Source organism: Helianthus annuus, chromosome 5 (genome assembly GCF_002127325.2).
Source record: "Helianthus annuus cultivar XRQ/B chromosome 5, HanXRQr2.0-SUNRISE, whole genome shotgun sequence".
NCBI lineage: Eukaryota > Viridiplantae > Streptophyta > Magnoliopsida > Asterales > Asteraceae > Helianthus > Helianthus annuus.
The window spans coordinates 51081985-51106743 of NC_035437.2; the positions used below are offsets into that span (position 1 = coordinate 51081985).

The 24759-nt window shown below is 34.6% G+C and overlaps 1 protein-coding gene and 1 long non-coding RNA gene across 20 annotated transcripts; both read right to left on the bottom strand.

Annotated features, from left to right (window-relative positions):
- Positions 1-357: 357 nt before the first annotated feature.
- Positions 358-4137, bottom strand: LOC110940752. 5 transcript variants are annotated; one of them, XR_004893820.1, is made up of 6 exons: positions 3906-4137; positions 2322-3798; positions 1985-2050; positions 1424-1562; positions 1236-1331; positions 358-628 (listed from the first exon to the last, which is right to left on the bottom strand). It is a non-coding gene; the product is annotated as an uncharacterized LOC110940752 (long non-coding RNA). The 5 variants fall into 5 exon arrangements; XR_002593511.2 differs by having other exon boundaries at positions 2322-3274; positions 3736-4134; XR_004893818.1 differs by adding an exon at positions 722-775 and having other exon boundaries at positions 2322-4132.
- A 13758-nt stretch (positions 4138-17895) lies between these two features.
- Positions 17896-24177, bottom strand: LOC110940748. 15 transcript variants are annotated; one of them, XR_004893826.1, is made up of 8 exons: positions 24070-24177; positions 21589-23962; positions 20784-21427; positions 20564-20692; positions 20387-20479; positions 20145-20230; positions 19650-20044; positions 17896-18359 (listed from the first exon to the last, which is right to left on the bottom strand). XR_004893826.1 is itself a non-coding variant. In XM_022182313.2 (8 exons), the coding sequence occupies exons 4-8, from the start codon at positions 20639-20641 to the stop codon at positions 18304-18306; spliced, it is 798 nt and encodes a 265-aa protein (XP_022038005.1). In that variant the 5' UTR covers positions 20642-20692; positions 20784-21427; positions 23685-23962; positions 24070-24177; the 3' UTR covers positions 17896-18303. The 15 variants fall into 15 exon arrangements, 8 of the variants coding, with proteins under 8 accessions (XP_022038005.1, XP_022038004.1, XP_022038007.1 ...); XR_004893825.1 differs by having other exon boundaries at positions 20135-20230; XR_004893827.1 differs by having other exon boundaries at positions 20145-20301.
- Between the last annotated feature and the right edge of the window lie 582 nt (positions 24178-24759).

Sequence of the window (24759 nt, forward strand, 5' to 3'; positions counted from 1 at the left end):
TTAGTTATAAAACATGGGATTCTAACCTAGTTAGTTATAAAAAAACAAGTTCTATGTTAAGCGTATTAGATGATGTGCCATGAAGTCGAGATTAAGAAAACTACTTTGCACCAGTCCTGTCACAAAATCGAAATAGAAACAAAATTCGACAATAACCACAAAAACTACACCGTATAGAACATCAAACCGGCCAATTCGCTTGGATATAAGTGAGAAAATTCTTAACTTAAGTTGTATATATCTGGCTGATAACAACAAATATAAATAGAGGGTTTACTATTTAATCAACAAATATTACTCTAAAACATATTTGTTGAAAAAAAAAAGGATGCATGAAAAAAAAACAAGTCGATGACAGAAATCATTCAAAACCAAACTTGGCTCTCTTTTATTAATCTAAATGATGATGATATCATGGATAGAATGATATAGGAAAAAAAGCCACAACTAAACTTGCATAAAAAGATAAAACAAAAAGCACTACTTTGCTTCTCAATGAACTTGCAACTTCTGCAGGTAACTGTGTCGACAAAAAGCTAGTCATACACTGCAACTTCTGCCCGAACTGCAGTTGCGGCCTTAAAATTCGCCTTCAGCAAACTGTGGCGTTTGTGCTGCACCTTCCGCCCTAACATACATGAATACAAAGATCTCAACAATCTATAACCCTTTTCTTCGTTACATTCAACAATTTCAAGTAATTCATTAAGTTCAACACTACCAGCAGTCTAATTGATCATCAAAACACCATAAACTTTATAAAAGTCTTCTACGACTGAAATGAATATGAAGGGAAGATTTATAGTCAATAACAAAGCTTAATAATATATAACCCTAAAAGAAAAACACCCTATAAAATGGCATCAATGTTATCTTTTCAAGGTGGGATCAAAAGTCATAAAAAATAAAAACAACAGAACAAGTTTTCACCACCTAAAATTCACTACGGTCAACAGTGAAGCCAACAGATAATTCATATAACACTTAAAAAGTCAAAACATTTACCACTTTCTTAATGGGTGCTATTATTAATATTTAAGACAAAAGATTATACAACTTAAAAGATGTGCAACAATACAGTTTTAAAATAATTGCAGAAACCCTAAAAGAAAAACAATGTATAAAACTAAATCCACAAGAAGAATAAATTAAGTGATCAAATAAAATGGCATGAAGATTCAAGATTATCTTTTTTAAGGTGGGATTAAGCAATAAACAAGATATGATTCGCTTACCTCTGTTTTTATTCCTAGAGCTAAAGAAGCAGCAGCCGCTACCATCAAGATCAAGATGATCAAGGTCGTATCGCGACAAGCATCCAACAGTAACCTCTATCAAACAGAAAGAATGTAATCAATCAAATTATCACATAACCAAACATAAAAAGGAATCAAGTTATCCCAGAAAGACGAAGAGTGAGTACCCAAAAACTTCACCCCTTTTTCCGCGGGTATGTGTTTGATCCAAACACATTTTTCCTATCTAAGATGTTTGCCTCGTCTTCATGAATTCCCTTATCGGGATTCGTCTTTAGCTTCTCTGCCAATCCTTTAACCTGTTGCCTTCATTGAACGGAAACGAAGAACAATGTGATCAGCCAGAGGATAATGAACAAACGTGCTGTGTGCATTTATCACAAACTTAATTACCCCTCCGAAGTTCTGCAATTGTTTTTTATTATTCTTGACGCTTGAAATGATATATATTATTTAAAAACCTTGAGCTTTTAATAATTATTTAGCTATCAATCAAGAGTTTAAATAACTAATCCCAAACACAGAGGGGTCCTTCTCTACTTGATGCAACCCACGGTCATGATCAACAACCATCACTAAGTAGTAAATTAAACCAAATCGACTCTTTCACAAGCATTCTTATTAAAATCGCCAACTTCTATGAGATATATAAAATAATTTATATAATCACTTTGCGCCTTGCGCACGAAAAGCTCACCGCTTTTGCGCTTTGCGCCTCGGTTTTATACCTCGTCGCTTTTGTGCGCTTCCCGCTTTTTTAAACCAAGTCATCAGGGCAATCCGCAATCTTCCACCTGAGAGAAAAATTACACTTATACCCCAAAAATAGTGCATGGTCATACTGAAAATCAGATGTGAAAATTTCAATCAATTAACTTGTGAATGGGATGATGTGAGTCGGATATAAAAATTGGGCTAAAAGAGGAACATGTTGAACATATTGTGATTTATGAGTCATCTAAAGTATACTTCTTTAAATAGGTTGAAGGCCATCTCATATACAATGAAATTATCCAGAGATAAAGTAAATATTAAACCTCTTCTTTCATAAAACTAATTAACTACCTTTAACTTATTATTGTTAGAGAAGAAATATGTGACCCGTCTTTCATTGCTTTTCTTTTGAGCCCCTGTTCATCATCAAATAAAATAAGAAATTAGAAATAATATAATCCAAATAAAAATTAAAGAATCGATTGACAAACGCATTTCATCAAACAGGTTGCTTGGATAATTATCGATGCTTTAAAGCTCCGGCGTGACACTCCTCACGATTTGGTCAGCAGCAGCGTCCTTTGTTCCACTCTACTCTTAAAGAAACCATGCTCAACTTATCAATTGATGATAATAAAAGCAAACTTTTCCAAAATTTACATTACCACCGGCCTGCTACCCCTAGTAACATGCTAGGTCCGCCCCTACTTACTTCATAAGTCTCAGGGCCGGCCCTAAGAATTTGTGTGCCTTGTTCAACCTCGAAAAAATGTGCCCTTCGGCTTTAACGAAATATATAAATGTAAACTAGTTTCTAATATATAAATGTAAACTAGTTTCTTATATACCTGTTCACGAAATCATAGTATTCACTCAGACCAAACAGAAATACTACGGTCATGTGTTTCGGGTTTCGGGTCTGTTCAACAATTCGGGCCAAATAAGGTTTATCACATAATAAAAAACACGATACAATAAGAAAAAATGAAAGTAGCAAACACATTTCCTATCTCCACCAAAATCAATTCACAATCAAAACCAATATCATCTATTTTAGATTTAAAAAAACCCTTTAAAAATATAACTGGAAGCATGACTCGAACTTGGGCCTTCAAGTTTGGGAGTGGGGAACTTAACCACTAAGCCATTCATCTATTATATTGGTATTCTCTTAAAAAAGAATTATAACATATATCAGTTTTTTTTTAAAACGTGCCCTTCGGAATCTCGGGCCCTGGCCGGTGGTCCTCCCCGCCCACCTCCAGGGCCGCCCCTGATAAGTCTGTACCCAGGTTGTGATAGACCTGCATAATTAAGAATATTTATAATTCTAAGCTGGGTTGAAGACTTTCAAAGTAACTGTAATTAATTATCTTTGTTCAAATAAAATCAATAGGCATAAAAACTCCAACATCAAAGAGCCTATAAGGATCATAAATATAAGAAACAAACACTTCCTTGTACCTCAAGAAAATCAATTCAATAACCTAAGAGCTACAATAATAGAATAAAAAGAACATATGTTTAGTATTAAAGAAAATTGCAATGAAAAGATGGGGATACATGGTATATAAAACAGAAAAATCATTGGATAACGATTTAAATTTATAAACAAAACCCTACGTTCTACAAGCGAAGCTCAGTATCACGTGGAAAAGCAAATTATAGTAACTACAAAAATTAGGGCAAAGGAATAAAGCCGTGAAAGAGAGTTTAGATAAACAAAAATAACGCAAGTCACAAAAACTAACCACCTACAACTGACCTTTTAGAACCAAGAAATCCGGAAGAGAGATTAAAGTATTGAACTGTCCTTCATAAACAATGACTGTTAAACGGCGAAGCAGATGGTTTGCACAAAGTTGTTCATTGAGAGTCGATTTTGCTATTGTCAATAAAGGACGGAAGGTGGAGAGAAAGACTGATAAATGATACCTGAGTAAATTAGGGTTAGCGTGTTCGAAGAGATTGGGGGATTCAACCCCGTCAATCGAAGCACCATGTTTCAAGAGTTACACCGGTAGTTGATTGTGTCGCCGTCGCAAGAGAAAGGGTCGAGAGAGTGGTTCTGGGAGATTTAAGAGAGAGGGAGAGGGGGGAGAATTTGATGAGTGAGATTTGAATTTTGAAAACGGATCTAGATATTTCAGGGAGAAAGAAAGGGTGTTTGAAAAAGCCACTCATATTTTTTTTTTTTTTTTTTTTGCTTTTAACACCTTTTCAACATTTTTTAACATGGTGATGCTTTTAAATACTTGTACTATCTGTTATAATGCTTGTAAATGTTGAAAGTTGGGTTAAATGACTATTAACTGATAAATAATATTCTGAATGGTGGAAATTTTCTTTTTGAAGGGACTAATAAATGATTTAAAAGGTGTCATGTTGTCATGGTTCAGCTTTAATCACTTGTATATTAAGGAATCATCTACTTGTACATTTTAATCTGCGTGTCGATACTAAACAAGACAACTACCGAAACGTCGACAAAAATGTGTAGGTCATTATGTTGTCTTTGGATTTTTTTAAAAAACATTATAGTTTATAAGATATGGTAAGAATGCATAAAAGAATTATAAGTTTGTGGTGGAGAGAGAAAAATGTAACTAATTATCTATAATTTAGATATAACCTTAGGGATTTAAGTGTAATAAGTTTAGGGGCTAAAAAATAAATAGTGTTTAAAAGACCAAACTACCCTCATTTTAAGGGTCTTTCTATATATAAAGGGGGGGGGGGGAAGTTCTTATTTTTTGGGTATCTTAAAATACCACTCACCCATGCATTATAATATAGTATAGATTATGTAAATTTATCTAATAAATTAAATAAAATTTACATAAATAATAGGTTCGTTTAGGCTTGGATGTGATGATACGTGTAGCTAGGGCTCGAACTCTATTATTGAAGGCGCTTCAGTGATTAGTGATGTAGTGTCTGAACTCGTTGTACTAAATTCACATAAGTTTGACCAAAGTTCTCATAAGTAAGTGATTTTTTTTTTTTGAACGGCAAATTTGGATCACTGACGGACTATTGGAGTATCATCGTGCCACCAGTAGAACCACCCGATCATATTCATCTCCACTAGGCAATAATGCCTATACACCAATTCAGGGGAAACCCAATAAATCTGGGAAAACCCCCTTTGTGGGAATCGAACCCATGACCTAATGGTCATAAGCCTTATCTCACTCCCAAGATACCACTAGACTATAATGCCATGGGTATAAGTGATTTAAGAATTAACTAGACTCATATAAAAGCAATTTACTCTTTTAGAAATTAAAATTTTGTTTTGCTGATTGCAGCCATTCAACTTGGTAAGTGGGTTTTTTTTTTTTTTTTTTTTTTTTTTTTTTTTTTTTTTTTTTTTTTTTTTGCTTCATGGTGTCATTGGAGTCGCTGTTTATTTGGTTGATTGTCATTCAACAACTTGCTAATTCTTAGTCATCTTAAAAAAATAAGCGAACCATTGGGAGTCCCTTTTTACATTTTCTTTTTTCTGTTTAATTGTTTTAATAAGCATCATTTTTAGACAGATGCGATAAAACGACTAAATTTGGGTAAAGTGTTGAATCATTTTTTTGGTATTGGTGCGAACTAGCCAAAGTTAACTATAAGAGGGTGGGCGTGGTCACTAGTGATAGAATTCTATCACTCACAAGCACCCAATCAAGTTCTGCAATGTCATCAACCATTTTTCCATCGTTACCAACCTTTTTTGGTGGCAATGGTCATCACTCACCACCACACCCAACAATTTCCCTCCAACCAACAATTACCCTCACAAAAAAAACCATCACGCCGTGAAGAAAATAACGAAATCGGGTTTACGTTGAACTATAACGCGTTGAACTTGGAGTGGCGGTGGTTATAACGCGTTGAAGGTTGTGTATCACGGTGCTATAACGCACCGCCCCTTGTCCTCTAATCCGGCTAACAGAAAAACGAGTGCCAACGTATCATGAATAAGAAAACTAACTTAAATACTAAACAATATATATATATATCACCAGACCAGGGGCGATGCTTTGAAGGGGCCGGGAGAGGCGCCCGACCCTCCGAACTTTTCGGCCAGTAGTGTTATATATATAGTTTTCGTATAGAAATTTTTGGGTATATATGTTTTCGACCCCCCGTTTCTATAGAAAATTTTGGGTATATACGTTTTCGACCCCCCCCCCCTCCCCCCCCCCCCCCCGTAAAGACTGCATCGCATGGGTAAATGGCTAGTGTATATATATACACTATCAGTTTTGTTTTGTTTTGTCTTTTTCTGAATTGGGTTAATAGTTCTATTTCATACGTATTTTACTGAAAGTAATACCCATTGACAAATGATAGTACTTTATATTATAAACATATAATAACATACAACACACCATAATGGTTATTTTAAAATATGATGTTATATGTGTGTTTATACAATACATTAAAAGAGAATTCTCTAGTTACTTATTAAAATACTAGGTTATAACCCGTGCTATTCACGGGTAGCTCTATTTTTAAGGATATTAATATTTTATTAATTTTATTACAATTGTCCGTTTTATAAAATTTGTGGGGATATATATAATATGATTTAGTGTTAATCGTATATAATAATATATGCAAACAATGTGATTTATCAATGGTAACAATTACCATATAATTTTCAACATATTATCGGATAATGTTCTACGTATGTAGAATGATTCAGACCAAGATGAAAGGATGATAGCCCGTGTCGCCATTCTTTGGATACACATTTGAAGCGGTGAATTGATATAGCATTTAGGTTGGTTAAAATATCAAAGAGTAGCATTTCAAAAGGAATATAAAGGACTGTATGGCTACAAGAGTACAAACTCTGTTATATTCTAGTACGAATCTAACATAAGTTGAAGGGGTTTTGGTAAGTTGAAGGGGTTTTGGTAGCTGATGGTAGATGATTGTGGTAGAGTTGTCTTGGAGTATGGTTAAAATGGTGGAGTAGCTGACCATTTAACCTTAGCATGACCCACACCGACATCATGTAAAGTTACAATTTTCTTGAACTTAAGCGGTGCATCCCCTGTTTGGACCATCAAGTTTTTGTGCTGAGTTTGATCTTGTGGTTTAACCAACAGGCTGAAAATTTTATGGAAACTTTCAGCAACAGCTCTATTAGCAGCTTCAACTTCTGCCATATCTTCGCTCAAAATAAAAGATTAACAAAAAGCCAACTCCAAAAATCCAAGCACATGAGTATATATGTCGGCAAGATAGTTATATGCTTTAGCCAAACCTGAAAGAAAAACTTATTTTTTGTGATAACGTATTAAGTTCATACTTTAGACGCAAACCCAAAGTTCTATATGGTTAAATTAAACAAATAAGTTGTAAAATGGCATAAATAATTTCCATTTCCAAATAATTACAAAAGTGAGTCGCGTGGTATGTACACTCACTTTACTAAAATGTCTTAGACCGGACCCACATTTTTATAGCAAAGTAATTGAAATCTACTTACCAAAAGTTTTAAAATGGCATAAATTATTTACCAAAAATTATATTAGTGATTCGTGAGGTATGTACACTCACTTTACTTAGATGCTTTAGACCTTTACTTACATGCTTTAGACCATACACACATTTTTATAGCGAAGTAATCATTTTTGTTCTAGGCCTTTCCAAAAGTTAGGCTTCACGTCTAAGGGTCGCCAGATAGATACCTTTTGGACCAAATATTAAAGCACCAAACAAAACTTTAGAATGAAAAGGTAACATAAAGCATTGATGAAGCATGTCGGAACTAAATCACAACATACCACTATATTTTGCACTTGAATATATGAAAACTCATGGTGTATCAACTTAAATTTTGATTTATATACACTAAAATATATATATATAAGTTGCCTAATATACAGTAAGTTGTCATCCCATTCATGAAATGAAAAAAAAGTAACGCAAAAATCACAAGTCATAAAGACTTCTTTATACACCACATTTGATGTAAAAACCGGTACCAAAAATCAAGTTTGTTCGGTAAAGTGCTTCATATAAACTCGATTACTAAACCAAACCCAACCCAGCTAAACAATAAAGGAAAATAAAAAAAATGAATTTATTTTCCCTTTTTTTATTTTAACCCGATGTCTCAAACAATGAGTTCCATTTTTTACTTCTTATATAACCGAAGTCGTTTTTAACTGTATTCAATAACCAAAACTAACCCAAATTGGGTTTAGGACTACAACGGTCAGTTTTCAATGTTTTTTTACATTTAATCGGGTTTGGGTATGTCAGGAAATTCAGGTTTTTGTCTACTCGGTTTTCGGGTGGTTTTGGGTCGGTTTTTTTTATCAGAGGTAATTCCTCATCTTGGATGAGCAAATGGTATCGGGTACCTGTACCGAATTTACCGAACGGGGTACATTTTCGGTACTGACTTTTGACATTTTTTAAAAATTAATAGTTTTAGCAGGGCCTGTACATTACTTAGTTACGCTCACTATCTAATAGTTATTAAATTATTAAAAGCCTATTTAAACTACTTATGCCTAAATGTTCGACAATATGATGTTTTTAAATATGAGCATTTGTGCTTCTTTCTTTAAAGCAAATCCCCTTTTACCCGGTCCGTGAACATAGATTAATCCCAACCAAAACACATGGAAATTTGATATACGTATGAACAATTTCAATATTCAGTTCACCTTACATAATTGAAGAAAAATGATGACGAATGAAAAGTTAAAATTAACGAACCTTTCATGACACTATTGATGGTGTCGTTAAGATTACCAGGTGTGTGTCTGGTCTAGATAGCAAGCATCTAGGTGATGCCAGAAGGTCATGTGTACAGGCCCTGCAATGATTACTCACTCACATTAATTTATGATCAATTTATTGTACATTTCTTCAATAAAAAGTTAAAAACGAATAGGTTGCATAAAGATACCTTTCAAGTGAATTCATTATCTCATTGTAAAACACTCGGTAATCAAGAGCCGCCTAAACAAACAACGAAGTGTTAAATAAAGGGTGTGTGCTAACAACATTTTATCAATTACTTAGAAAGTAAAATTATATAACTGAACCTGTGTTATACGAAAAAGAAAACAAAAACCCAGCAAAGATTATAACAAATCTATGGAATGTTCAGAATCATCGTTTCAATGATGCACTTTTTGAGTCCCTTACAAAAGAAATTGCATGTATAAAAAAAGATAAGTGCATCTATAAAAGCGAGAACAATCTAAAAACAAAACAAAGAATATCTCAAATCTAGCAAGATAAACTCACCTGAATGTCGCCGATGAGATTAGCTTCAATTCTTAATCTATACGCAATATCAATGGACGTTCATCCCTCTCTCTAACCTCTATTAACCGTCATCGCCGTCAGCAATATCAATGGATGTTCATCCCTCTCTCTAACCTCTTCAAAAGTCCAAAAAGTCAAAAGATAATGAATTGTTGAAAAATATGAATCAAGTTCATAACAACATATATAACAAAAGATCAAATCATTTCCGAGCTCTCTTCTATACGAAAATGTCATCAAAATGTAAGCCACAAATTAGGAAAACATTGGATGCGCTTTGCTCATCTTGTATATACACAACGCTTAAATTGATAGCAAAAGATACGAACCTGATAAACAGAATCATTTGTGGCTACAAATAGTGAAGCACTACCGGTAGCATCGACATCTACACCCTCCTGTGACATATAAAAGAAAACAATTGAGTAGATGCATCTAAGTGAAAAGATGAAGTTGGTCATGTATCTAGAGAAACATAATCCTTGCCTCCAAAAACAAAATCTTGCAGTCAAATCTATCAGATGATGCTTCAAGACCCATATCCATCAACCTATGAGACAATTTTATATGAAAAAGGCAAAAATCAGTTGCGAAATCAGGCTTTGCAGAGCCAAAGTCCAAAATCTGCAACAGATTCATCATCAACCTTTGAGACAATTTTTAAGTGATGACACTTTATTAGCATGTAAAAAAGGGCTAATTAAGTAAGGTTTCTTCATTGACCCTGCTTTACTACGTAAAACAACTAACAGCAACATCGAAAATGACCCTTCTGGAACCTTAGATCAGCTGCAGAAATTTTTGTTCTTGTAAAAAAAGCATGCAACCCTTTTTGCCATACTTGCAATATTCAGTAAGTTATATTTTTGCAACATGTTAGGTGAAATCCATGTATGATTTTCATTTTAACAAAATCATTATCACGTTTTCTAATCAAAACACTCAAAGTAACCAGTCTGATTTTAGAAAGAAAAATAAATTACATTACTTATACTTAAAATAAAAGGTTTCACATATGCTTTGTGGATGGTGACACAACATAATTAAGGAGGGTATGACCAGTTTATGTAAATGAACGATAAACTGATTCAAATCCATCTAATTTTTTATACAAACAAATTGGAACATACATAGGTATCATAGGGAGTGAGTTTGGAAAGACCCATCACTTGATTTATCTTTTGGTCACTAGAAAATTGCCGGAGCCCCCACACCGAAGCAAGCCTAAGCTATCATCTATTTATAAGCTATAAGATCTTCGGGTCTAGTAAACAAACGTACAATCAGTGATCAATGCGTCCAACAACTACAAAATCTAGATCCAACTCATCTAGTCTCTTTGTATGAATATAATAGCTTGTGTTCATGAAAATTGATAAACCACGTTTTCTATTTACTAAATTAACACAAAAAATATATTTAATAGAAAATAATATGTTCAGAAGTAATAAATATCCCAATCTGGCTGCATAAACTCCCCAAGAAACAAAAAACAAAAATTATAATTTATTGTTCAGGATATGGCAATAATTTACACCAACAAACTATTAAGATAACACGGAATTTGAATAGAGTTATTATGATAGCCATAAGTTATAAGCATCAGTAGTACATTACTAACCTCATAGTTATCAAGAATTAAAGCTTTAAGCAAGGGGCATCCGCATCCACTGCGATCACTAAAAACCTCACAGTGTACTCACCACCAAACAGGTTCTTGCGAAAATACAAATCAAACCTAAAACACATAATATATGTTACATAAGCATCTGTACACTGAATCAAACATCAGGATTCATTCAATCAAACCACTAACTGATTTGAAATAACCATAGGAGACATATGGCCATACAGTTGAACCCAACACCAGCTGACTCGGACTTCGAAGCTGAAACAGTGACCACAAAACAGCCCAACCCAAATGAAATCAACAGCTATTCGGAGTTGACAAAATTTCAACTCATTTGATAGTTTCATATTTCTGTAAAAGGGTATTCAAATGAGTTGAAAACTGAAATGGGCTACCAAGATCTCGACTTGTTTGACCCGTTACCCTAAAAACATAGAGCAAAACGCACAAAGAACTCAATAATATGTGTGTAACACAAACGGATGCCTACAAGTGTAGCAACATCGTTTTGAATCAGTGAGAAAACAAAATATAAAAAAAACTTAATTACCAATATTAGTTATCTTCACCTCAACTATTTTTTATTATAAAACCCCTAAACGCAAGCCTATAATTTTAGGAACTTGACATGTGAAAGTTGGAGAAAACAAAAGCTTTAAGGTGTTGTTTTTTCTCTCTATGTTTGTTTGAATAAGTGCGTTGTTTACAAAGAAAGCACGAATCATGAAGAAAACTTACATTTATGAAATTAGAGAACAAACCCACCTCAATTATCAAACAATACACATAGATTTTCAATCTTTATCCTTTGGGTACCGGTTATAAGATCACAAACCAACAAACACACTATTTGCAAACAATAAAAAATCAATATAACAAACAATAATTTGGGGATACCTAAACACCATGGATTCTGAAGCGAAAAACGGATGACTAATGACCGGAACCTTAGCCGTCATAGCTGAAGGGGTGGCTAGGGCATTTTGTCCTAGTTTTCAGATTTGTAACATAAAACCACACCAAGAATGATAGCAAGAATCAAATAATAATCAAAACTATTCAAAATCCCCGTAAGCAAGCAACCGATCAAACATAAAAAATGAAACAGAAATCAAAACCAAAAGAAGTCTAATCGATTAACAAAAGGATTAAGATGCAGTAGATAAAAAGTTAAAGATGAGAAAAAGTGTACCTTAGTGTAAAATCCGTGCTGGAGGTCTGCAAGTAGAGAAGAATTACAACAAAACATTAGTTTTTCGTTGAAATTGTGACCTCAAATCTAGATAATCGATGGTAAAAAAGGTAACTTCAGAATCACCATTGTTGATTTGCTAAAAAAGATGCGGTGCAGGTAGGGTTCTGGGTGAGAACGATAGGGAGACGAAGGAGCTCCGGTTGAATTTTGAGAAATTCTCTATTTTCCAAGTGAACCTTACTGATGGCGGATCATCAACTATTGGTGCATCAACAGCATTAGCATTTTTTGACCAGAAAACAGACTAAGGGAGTACATAATTTAGTTTACTATCAATCAAATTACCTATCTCTACACAAGCACGAAGATGAAATACATAGATTCCATGGACGGAAAACAAAACAGCACAAATCCATATATACCTTCCACTGGTTGAGATCCTTCCACTACAAGAAATTTGGTTCTTTACCAACACAAAGTATATGTGGGAAAAAGTATATAATGCGTTGTTAGTTTTCTTTACCTACACATAAAATAAGTGTAATGATGTGTAGGCTCATGACTGTGGATATAGGTCATTATCCACACATACGTTATATGTAGGCAGATAGCAAGCTATACTTACACATATATGTGTGGCTAAAAGTCATTTATATGTGTGGTTAAAAGTACAACAATTTGTTTAGAAGACATCTGACGTGGCAGCTGACATGGAATCCGACGTGGCAGCTGACATGGCACATGACATGGCATCCGACATGGCATCTGACGTGGCAGTTGACATGGCATCTGACATGGCAGTTGACGTAAAAGTAATATTATGTGTAGATAAATGTTGAAGATGTGTAGGTATTGATCTTAATTTGTGTTGAAAAAAACGTTGATGTGTTGGTAAATATATTTTAAAGTGTAGACATTAACCACACTATATGTAGATAAAAATGTTCAATATGTACAAACAAATACCAAAGCATTATGGAAACAAATTAAGATTCTTAATTAAACTAATAAACATTAATCTTACAAACAACCAAATAAAAGTACTAGTTATAGAAATTTAAATACTAAAACAAACAAAACAAAACTAGAAGAGAGGTTAAAACATAGTCAGGGTATAACTTATGTCATTATACCATTAATATGTCCGTCCACCGAACGGGTACAGAACTAGAAAAGCAAGGTTGTTAGCAATTCCAACTAAATACTAGATTTTATCATCTAAAGGATGACTTCCGCCCTTTAATTGAATCTTCTTAACATTATATTGTCTTCCATCCAACTTATTCTTGCATAAAACGACATCTCCAAGTCCACCATTGCCTGCAAAAGGAATCAAAACAGAGTAATGCTTTTATATGGTATATGGTGTTAATAAATGGCCAAATACTTTCTAATAAACTATTAGTCAAGTCAAAGTACATAACTATGCAAAATAACACTCCAAAACTTACCCTTGAAACTCCTTTTGGAACCAGTTCATTGATGCTCTTCATCGCTGCGGCTGCGTTCGCTTTAAGCACACAATGAACAGGTTATTCAAAATGAGTGTAACATGTTATAATAAAAGGATATTACCTTTTGCTTAAATGACTCAAAATCAGGTTTTCCATGTTCTTTCCGATGGCTATCGGCATAAAACTACATGATAATAATGTAATCAGACCTGACCAACATGACGGGTTATTTGACTTGCCAAGATACATGTAAGCTAACATCCCTCAAGCTGCCTTTAATCCAGCAACTTCTCTTTCCTTTGTCCAAACATCCACCTGAACCATCAAATATCATTCATGAGCACAAAAAAAAAAAATTAAATAAATAAAAAGTAAAGTTATCGAGGTAATTCAGTCTAGTCCTATTGCTGCCGTCAAAGGCTGTGGCCATCGTTGGTCTTAGCAGTCAAGAATATCCAAAATAGGCATAACCGCTTCACATATACCATCGTCAAATTCCAGTTAATGTAATCATGTTTAACACACCAATTAAAAATGGACTAAAAATAGAACAAGCAACATCTGAAACAGATTTAGAGAAAAAAAGGTGGTTTTTTTAATTTAAGTGACTTTTACTCAGATATCACAAAAAGGTAACATTTTTCCTCATAAAAAGTAACTTACCATGCATCCGATAAGGCGATACAGTAGATATTGCAAAGAAGGAAGTTGTTCCAATAGTTAGTTCCTCACTTTCAAGATCCTTTGCTCTACTATAACCCTGCAATTATAAGTAACTTTGACCTCATAAGAATTTTCATATAATCAATCATTTCATTAACAGGTCGTGCAAAGATAAACCATTGGATGTGTACATGTGTAAATACTGTAAAAAGAGTCGAGGCAGTTCTACAGTAACAAAGATTAGGAAAAATATATTCACAAAAATGGCACTTTTACCCTAGAGTAACAGACATTTTTAAAAGATTCAATAAATAGTCATTTTAAATAAAACAACAATTATGAACCTTTTTTCACAATCATAATTTCACATATGAGTCACTGAATTTGTATGATGTATTTATATAAAATTAGGTTTAATATAAATTAATTTACATATTGGCCTCTAAGGTTTAGCACTAAGGTGTAATTACAGGGCTTTGTATATACGCTATCAAGTTCGATATAACCATATCCCTGCTCCATTTCAGCGATGAATGCTCAAAAGAACTCCCCTCACATTCGTTTTGAAACGTGTTAATTTATCGCGCTATTTGAAGTTAAAACTGAACTAAAAATATATATAATGCTGTTATATGTTCGATTTATTTAAAGTTAGTAATAGAATCAAAGGATGTTTATTTAGTTTAAAGCGGTTTGAATCTAAAGTGTCCAAAACTACATACGAAACTTTAATCATCTAGATGCTAAATCAACTGAATCGATTTCAAAATTTGACATTATTTATTCACACAAATTTTAGGAAACAAGAAGTTTTATTCATAGTAACAACTCTAAAAAACATTCAAAATCTGATTTTGAGTTTTTGTTAGAAATTTTCAAATAGTTCAAAAGAACCAGATCAGTTTCAATGCAGACAAACTTTAGAAAATCACTGAACCCCAATCCCAAATTAACCAGATCGTAACAAAACTCAACCTAACCAAGTGAGAAATATGAGGTAGAACTAACACTGCAAAATAAAAGACTAAAAAGTGAACATGAAACCAGTATTAGCAGATAGTGTTCAGATGATTTACAAGTTTACAACCAACTACATGTTAAAAATACCTTGAATAGAAGGAAAGCATGGCAGAACTTCCTTACGGGAGTTGCCAAAATCTTCACCGGAGCTTGGTTGGAAGGTCCATCCTCCTCTCCTTTGATGGCTGTAGAATCTTCACACAATCACCACTGGAACTCGTAACCATCTCCATTTTTTGCCGGAACCCTAAATTTAAACAACCTGACTGTGTCGCCGTTGGTTGATGTATTTGTCCCCGTTGTTGAGAGCTTGAATTAGAAACCAAATGTTGGAATTGAGCCACGCAAGGCAAAGACATAGCAGATCCAGATCCAAAATCGGAGAGAGAATGAAAAGCGAAGGGAGCTGTGGATTTGAAATTTGAAATGAGATTGGGGATTGTACAAAAGTAGGGATTATAGGACAGCTTTCAGGGGATCATGATCCGTGTGAAGTAATGGACGGTTGGATGATGATCCGTGTGAAGTGATTGACGGTAGGATCATGATCCTTGTGTTTTTGTTTGAATTAATAAGGGTATTATTGGAAAGTAAGGTTACCAATATGTTTGTTGTGTTTAAAAGACTTTTAAAGGTGTTTTAAGGGAATGCCAAATTACATTAAGTAGTCCTTGGGATACGCTTATTATATATAGTATATATATATATTAAGGAGGGGATATACGTAATATATATAGGTTAGGGCAATGTTCTAAAATCCGGTTTTTTAATCATACAGGATTAGACACAAAAATGGTTTAACGGGTTGAACCGGGTTGTGTCGGGCGGTTCAACCGGGTTGACTAGTTAATTGTATTATTTAATAAATTACAACATTAACTTATAAAATAATCCAAAATTGGATTAAAATGGAAATCTGGAACGAACGATGGGGTGATGGAAGTCTGGAACAAGTCAGGAATGATGTAGTGATGAAGCAAATTTTGGAGTTTGATCGATGGAGATAAAATACTAAAAGTTGTTAGGTTAAAGCTAAAAGTAAACATGGAGATAGGATGATAAAAAGTAAAATCCTAACCCAAAAACAGACTTAAGACGGTACCGGTATAACAGTTCAAACCGGTATATCGGATTTTACCGGCGGTACAAAGTCTATGCCATTTCTTCTAAGTAATCGTGTTCGAATCGGACGAGTTTCGGTTCGAAACGGTACTGAACTCACACGCGTCGAATCCGTAACTAGTCGGAGATGTATAATATTTTTATTATTTAGTCGAAGTCGTCCGTAACGCATGTAGGTCCGTAACGAGGGTCGAAACGTAACTAGTCGTAAATATATAATATTTTTATTATTTAGTCGATGTCGACCGTAACGAGCGTAGGTCCGTAACGCGCGTCGAATCCGTAAGAGCCGTAATTATATAATATTTTCATTTTATCGTTCGAGTCGTCCGTAACGATCGTATGTCCGTAACGAGCGTCGAAACGTAACTAGTCGTAAATATATAATATTTTTATTATTTAGTCGAGGTCGTCCGTAACGAGCGTAGGTCCGTAACGCGCGTCGAATCCGTAAGAGCCGTAATTATATAATATTTTCATTTTACCGTTCGAGTCGTCCGTAACGAACGTATGTCCGTAACGAGCGTTGAAACGTAACTAGTCGTAAATATATAATATTTTTATTATTTAGTCGAGGTCGTCCGTAACGAGCGTAGGTCTGTAACGCGCGTCGAATCCGTATCTAGTCGTATATATATAATATTTTTTTATTATTTAGTCGAAGTCGTCCGTAACGCGTGTCGAGTCCGTAACGATCCGTAACTATATAATATTTATATTTTTTAGTCGAAGTCGTTCGTAACGCGCGTAGGTCCGTAACGCGCGTAGGTCCGTAACGCGCGTCGAATCCGTAACGAGCGTCAAAGCGTAACTAGTCGTAAATATATAAATCTTATTTTTTTAGTCTTTGAGCCAAAAGTGTCGTCAACCAGAACCGTACAAAAATACTTTTTGACCCATTAGCAAACCCGCTTGACCCGCCAATTTTGCAACCATTCTATTGCTCTTTGGCTGCAAATATCGATTACATTGTAATGAACCATTGTAATGCAATATTGGTTGGACTTTCGCTACAATATTACACGCGATTTTAATGCACTTTGGCTGCAATATTGGTGCGTTATTGCTGTACTTTGGCTGCATATATTGCTGCACTTTGGCTGCAATATTGGCTGCGTTATTGGCTGTGTTATTGGCTGCATTATTGTTGCACTTTGGCTGCAATATTGGAACAACATAAACGGGTGGATATTGTTTTGGGGTTAAGGCTGATCCTTATTGATAAAAGGTTGCTGTTGTGTTTGTTGTTTTTTTTGTTTGATTGATTTCGTTTGATAATAAAACGTAAAATGGTAATTTTAATTATAATTAAACTAGGTTTATAACCCTGCGCGCGTTGCGGCACGCTAAGGCGACTCCGATGAAGGTTTGCATGTTTCCAAGTGAGACCTCCAGCTCGATAGTTTCACAAACCAGCATAAAAAATGATTACTTTTATACATTTTTCTAAAGACTTTTGGAACAATTCAAGATAACACAAAATATTTTCTAGCATCTATATGTAAAATCTTGTACAACATAAACATCACTGTAAAAACATACCCCAAATAATATAAATATATATGGTCATATTTATTGTCCATTCAGCACAATTATGAATTATTGACTTAAGTAAGAACAAACTATAAATTACCTGATACATACTTGAACAAGAAAAACTCAAAACTACAAATGAACTTCATCAACATACACCAAGCACCCACTTTAGTGCTTGATGTCCATCTCATCTGGTACCCAAACAAATGTCCGGTAATACAACATACACATTGGTAGTTACAAAGTAATGACACACCATCCGACAGACACAACATACTAAAGAACATTGTAATAATTATTGAGAAAACATCTCAGCAATTCGGTTGCAACTTGATGCGCTAAATAACTCATGTATATACAAGCATCCATCAGCAGTTGTTTATATGATCTTGTTGACTTCCATTTGACTTGAAAAATATCTTAATTGGCTTTTGTCGGTTGTGAAACCTTGCTATTTGAGCTCCCAACACCTTTCCCTGTTTTGCATGTCCATATGTTTTGGCCCATTAACTTAAGAGCGAGTCGAATCGGATTATGTTTTATTTATAACGGATCAAATAGAAGAAGCTTAAGAGACAAGTCAAATGGGTTGAGCGTAAAATAAAGGTACTGAAACAAATACAATCATATCGAATAGATCTGACCATTTCTATTTCAGCATCTGATTGGCTTGTGCCTATTGGTCAAATAATTTCATCAAGTCCAACTTGTGAATAACTGAACATTACATCTTTTTTAATAAGATTAATTGTGTGCTCGTGTAGCTACAATGAAACAAAATAACAATATAACACCATGGTAAACCAGGTGGTATGCCATCTTTTGAAGTAGTATTTAATGCATAATTGGTTATAACAAGCACGGTAGCATGTTTGGCTGGTTTATACATTCTCAATAAACATAAAGTATATTGTACACCTACCAATAGACTATAAGAAGACAAGTTCAACTCATTTACTTACAAGTGAGTCAGTTTGCGTTATGTTTTATTTCTTAACAGTAAAATAGGTAAATAATGTAATCACACTTGACACACTAACCAGGTCCAATCCCATTTGACCCATAAAAAAAGTTTGCCTATTTTGACCCAATACCCAACCCACTAGAGGTGCAAACGAGCCGAGCCTTATCGAGCCCGAGCCGAGCTTGAGTCTAAAATAAAGCTCGTTTATTTATCGAGCTCGAGCTTGAGCCTGGCATGTGAAGCTCGTCAATCAATCCTTATCAAGCCCTAGTCGAGCCTGAGCCTAAAATAAAGCTCATTTATTTATCGAGCTCGAGCATGGCATGTGAAGCTCGTCATTCAGGCTCGTCGAGCCTTAGTGTAATATTAGTTTTTATTAATATTTAATAACGTTTACCCCGTATTTCAAGTTGTGTAGTAAACAAGCCGAACCGAGCTTATTTAAACTTGTTTACGAGCCGAGCCCAAACCATAAATAAGCTTTTTATAAAACGAGCCCGGGCTCGAGCTTCACTTATCGAGCTCGGGAGCCTAAACGAGTCTTTTATTTACATTACTTTTACATAATATATTTGTTAATAGATAATAAACGAGCCAAGCCCGAGCTTGAGAAACTACCAACAAGCCGAGCTCGAGCTCTCATATATAAATCTACCACTAAGCACCGTTTTTTGGCATGATGGTGGGAAGTACATAAGAGATGTGTGAAATGTATTCACCGTCATCAGATATAACCCTTGTATTACTGCAACACACACACACACACATACACAGAGAGAGAGAGAGAGAGAGATGAACTAACCGTTACTGGGAAGTGATAGCCGTTTCTTTCCCTGAATACCCAAACTTGTGGACCTCTCTTTGGGATTGCTATGAGATCTTGACTGAACCGAATCCTTTACTGGTTTTGACTTGGGCTTTGACTTGACAGACAACAAAGCAGGAACTTCTTGAATGGTAGTTGACTTGATAGGAGTAGAATCAAAGCCGTCAGATTGAGATTGGGCCACTTTCTCATTTGTTAAATCGGAATGAAGATTTGAAGCAATGACTTTCTTGCCAGTAGATTTTAACTGATTCTTGATGCCATGTTCTTGCTCTTCTTTGGCATACCTGTTGTTTTCTTGAATACGGTAGCAATGACTTTCTTGCCAGTAGAATTTCTTCAATAGATCCAACACTATCACACCATCCTTGCTGTCAAAATATCAGCGAGGGGTAAAAACGTAAATTAATATAAAGAAGAAAATGGGTGCTATTAGTACAATAAACATGTGATTCACTGACTCTCCTGGACCTCTTTGCATATCATGTGATTGGAAAGACATGTATTCTATAAGCCATCCCAAAGCAACAAAAAAATGATAGGCATGATGATCACCACTGCACTTCATTGCGACATTATCAATTATGAAACACAAAATTGCAAGTGAACAACTTATTAACACAAATATCTGTAAACATTATAAAAAGAAATTTTAATACTACAAGATCATTCAAGATAACACCTTTATTAACAAAACCAAATACATTAATTACCAGAATAGGCTTCTTGTATTGCCTGAAACTTATTCTTTGCTTCTTCCACATGTTTAAGTTTCCTAATGCAGAACAACAATCTGGGTTCCATCTCTAATTACCAAACGATAAAAAAAACATTTGAATATGGTATCAAACTCTAAAACAAACAACTCACTTTAGATCAATATTGGTTACCAGTGAAAGCTTCTTGTAAGCATTCTTGAGCTCTGCATCAGTGCAACCCTTTTTCCAACCACAATCAATAGTAAGCATCAAGCGCACCTACAATCGGAGTGAAGAACACTGAAATTGGAACCCTAATTGCTGAAATCCAGAAGTAAGACCCAAAAGATCGATGTTGTTAGATGAGTATATATACCAAACTAATTCAAAAATGAAGCACAAATCCTAATACCTAAACAGAAAAATCAAACGTTATGAAGAACGCTGACGGACGGTCACCGGAGGCATTTCCGTTATTCCCAAACTCCCGCCGGCAACTCCTCCGTTTCCTTCATCCTCTCCACCCTCCATCGCCTCCGGCTGTCCATATTCCGGGTTACGCTACGCACACCACCGGCTTCCTTTGTTCTGGTTTTTAGGGTGGGTTATTGGATTTTATCACCAAAGGCTGTTGCCACCCGCAACTAACACTTTGACACCCGGCACCCCCAACTTGACTTTTTGTTTGCAATGGCACCACCCAGTTAAATCTCCACTAGCTGAGTTTGTTTTTTTTTTTTTTTTTGACGTGGCACAAGTTTGCTGAGTTGGAGATGATTACGTGGAAATGATGTGTATGTAAACCTCATCTCCTTCTTTATAACACAGACAACTCCAAAACACACACACCATCATCATCATTCTCTTTAATGGCGATCCTGCAAACCCACCGCACCTACGAGCTTCGTCTTCTCCATTGCACCCTTCCTCCCAATCAAACCCCACCTATTTCCACACCCCTTCAAACCTCAATCCAAACCCTCATCCAATCAATCGAATCAGGCCAATACACCAAAACCCTAACCCCCAATTCCGCCCCATTCCTCTTCAATCTCCCTGAAAAAACTAAAAAGAGAATTATAACTATGTACATCAAGTAAAATAGCGGGAATTAAAGAAATAGAGCATGAAATCAGCAACTTTGTGATCAAAATCAACATAAATTAATCAAACAAAAAAGTAAAATTAGGGATACAACAAGAATTAAAGATGAAGACCTTAATTGAAGCGCAGATGCGAGATTTTCATCTGTAGATGAAACGATCGAGATGGGTATGTTGTAGAACTTCAGATTGAATCATCTCTTACGATAGCAGTTGAGAATGTTCAAAGATGGGTGTTTGTGATTTGTGAGTGAGATGTAACAGATTTATAGTCTTGTTAAAAACATGGGTTTTATGATTTTTGAGTGAGATTTCATTAATTGCTTGAGCTGGTTGGGTTTGACCGATGATCACTTGCAGAGAAGAAAGAGAATGATGATGATGGTGTGCGTGTTTTGTGTGTGTGTGTGTGTGTGTGTGTGTTTTGTGTGAGGGAGATGAATAGAGATACAGTGACACGTAATCGCCATGTAATCCTGTTCATGTAAGCTTGGTTGTGCCACGTGGGACAAAAGACAAACTCAGTTAGTGGAGATTTAACTGGGTGGTGCCATTACAAACAAAAAGTCAAGTTGGGGGTGCTAGGTGCCAAAAGTGTTAGTTGCGGGTGGCAACGGTCAAAGACCGATAGTTGAGGGTGATAAAATCCAATAACCCTTTTATGGTTGGTAATTCACTGAGTTTTGTGTGCTGGTGGGGAAAAAGGTGAGCGTGGCCTTTTTCTTTACACGCGTAAGAAGACTGAGATGACACAAGATGGGCCAATAACCCAAATTAACCCAAGTTAATACACATGGATGACCAGGATCAAAAGACTATTCATTTTCATCCTTCTATTAAAAGATATTAATAATTAATATTAGAACTTAGAATGAGTTTTATTAAGAGTATAATAGTAATTTAATAATAGTAATTTTACTGAAATGGATAAATATGTAATATATATAGATTAAGGAGGGGAAATATGTATATATATATATATATGTAATTGATTTTAAGAATTGGGTAAATATGTAATAAGTGACTTTAATAAGGGGATATATGTAAATGACCCTATTTTTTATGTGTTCAATATCTACACATATTGTACATTTCTAAATATGTGTAGGTATTTTTTGCCACGTCATCTTAAAAAAGATTTAATTATTTATTTTATATGTATTCAATATCTACACATATTGTACATTTTTAAATATGTGTAGATATTTGTTTTGTCACATCATCTAAAAATATATATTTACTTACTTTATAGGCATGTAATATCTACACATATTGTATATTTTTAATCATGTGTAGGTATTTAATTTGCCATGTCATTTTCAAAAAAAAAAAAAAGTATATATTAACTTAGTTTATCTACATATTTTTTTAAATTCTTATGTGTTAGTAAACATAATCATTTACCTACATATGTATTAGTTTTTTTAAATATGTGTAGATAATTTAGCTACACATGACGAAAATTTGCTACATGTGTAGGCAATTTTGGAGGGGAAATTTTCCCACCAACACCAAGTGTGGCAAAAATGTATTACCAACACATATTAAGTGTTAATCATTGTGAAAATATATCATCAACTATTACCCACACATATACAAACATGTGTAGGTAAATACCTACACATTTACATGTGTAGGTAAATTATGTGTGGGTAAACACCCCAATTTCTTGTAGTGTTCACCAGCAGCAAACTCAAAATTTCCAGCTGCAATATTAATGTAAATAAAATACAAAAATAATAATAACAATCTAATAAACGAATTCGAAAGGTTCAAGAAAATAATGATAAATCCCTAATGAATCTTTTGTCACCCAGTATATGGTATATAAATAACCGTAAGTAAATATGCGAGTCGTGTAGGGTGCATATCCTTTTTACATGAAACAATCATTTATTACCATCTATCATCTTAGATTCAAGCTAAGCACATGAAAAAAATTATTGAAACTCAAGAATGATTCAATCAAGTCCTTAACAAAAAGTAGTGTGTTTATCAATGATCCTAAACTGAAAACCAAAACTACAAAAACAATTAAAAAAAAGCAAAATACAGAAAACCAAATGTAATAAAATGCAAAATCAAAATTGGGGAAATCGAATACTGACCATCCTTCGAATTAGGGTTTCAAGTTTGCTATTCACAGAACAAACGACAATTGTGACAACATAAAGAACAAAACCCTGTTCTGCAAACACATAAACACTTACATGCTAGAAAACTAAAAATTGAGGGGCAGATGAACTTCACGAAGTGAGAGATCTTAAACTTCAAAGTGAAGGAACTCATGAACATAGTGTCGGAACCCTAGCAAGTTGAGCAGAAAAGTCGTCGCCATGTCTGCGACACCACCTTTATCTGTCGCTCTCTTCTTATCAAAACCCATTGTTCAAAAAAAACAACAAAACCCAAATTCATAATAACATACAATTAACAATAAAAGCAATTGGACCACAAATTAGGGTTCGAGTTGAGGATTGTAGGATACCTGTATTTCAAATATCAAATATATTCTTCAGGCAACATTATTGAAACAATAGCAGATCTGTAAGTCAAGAAAAGCAAAGAATTATAAAATGGAAACCTTAAACATACCTCAAAGAATCGAAGCGGCTTCAATGGAGAGGAGAAAACACAAAGATAGATGAAAAGAATGAAAGCGGCGTTTGTAGTTTAGGGTTTACAGAGAAAATGTTCTGATGTATTGCCTTTTATACAGATCCGAATTCAAGGTAATGGATGACCCGTATTCTATCGGATCCCGTGTCCAAACGAAAAAAACAAAGTGGACGTGATTTTCCCGCCAAATAGCAAAATTTAGAGGCCTGAGAAGCTGACACATCAGCAAAAATTAACACATTTATTATATATAATAGATAATAGATTTAACCCAAATCCTTTTATAAGATTTTTTTATGAAAGTTAAATATACGGATGATTTATGTGGCAGATGCATATTGCGACTTCGATCATTTCGTCAAAGATATTATTGGTTTCCCTTACTCGTTCTTAACCTGTAACACGTTTGCAACTACAAAATAAAGGGATCTCACCGATGGCTATACATGTCGCTAATGGACATTACCGAATAAATACCTTGGTAACACCGCATCTAAAATTTGCTAGTGGGTAATCTCATTTGCCACAATCTACGAAAGTAAGTTACCGAGTGATCACCGACGATCTGATTTACTGAAGAATCATTGAAAACTTATGTAAAGTCGTCCAAACTTTGGTGCGACGTTAGACGATGGTGTGACGTCTTTTGGGAATATGTGTACCAAT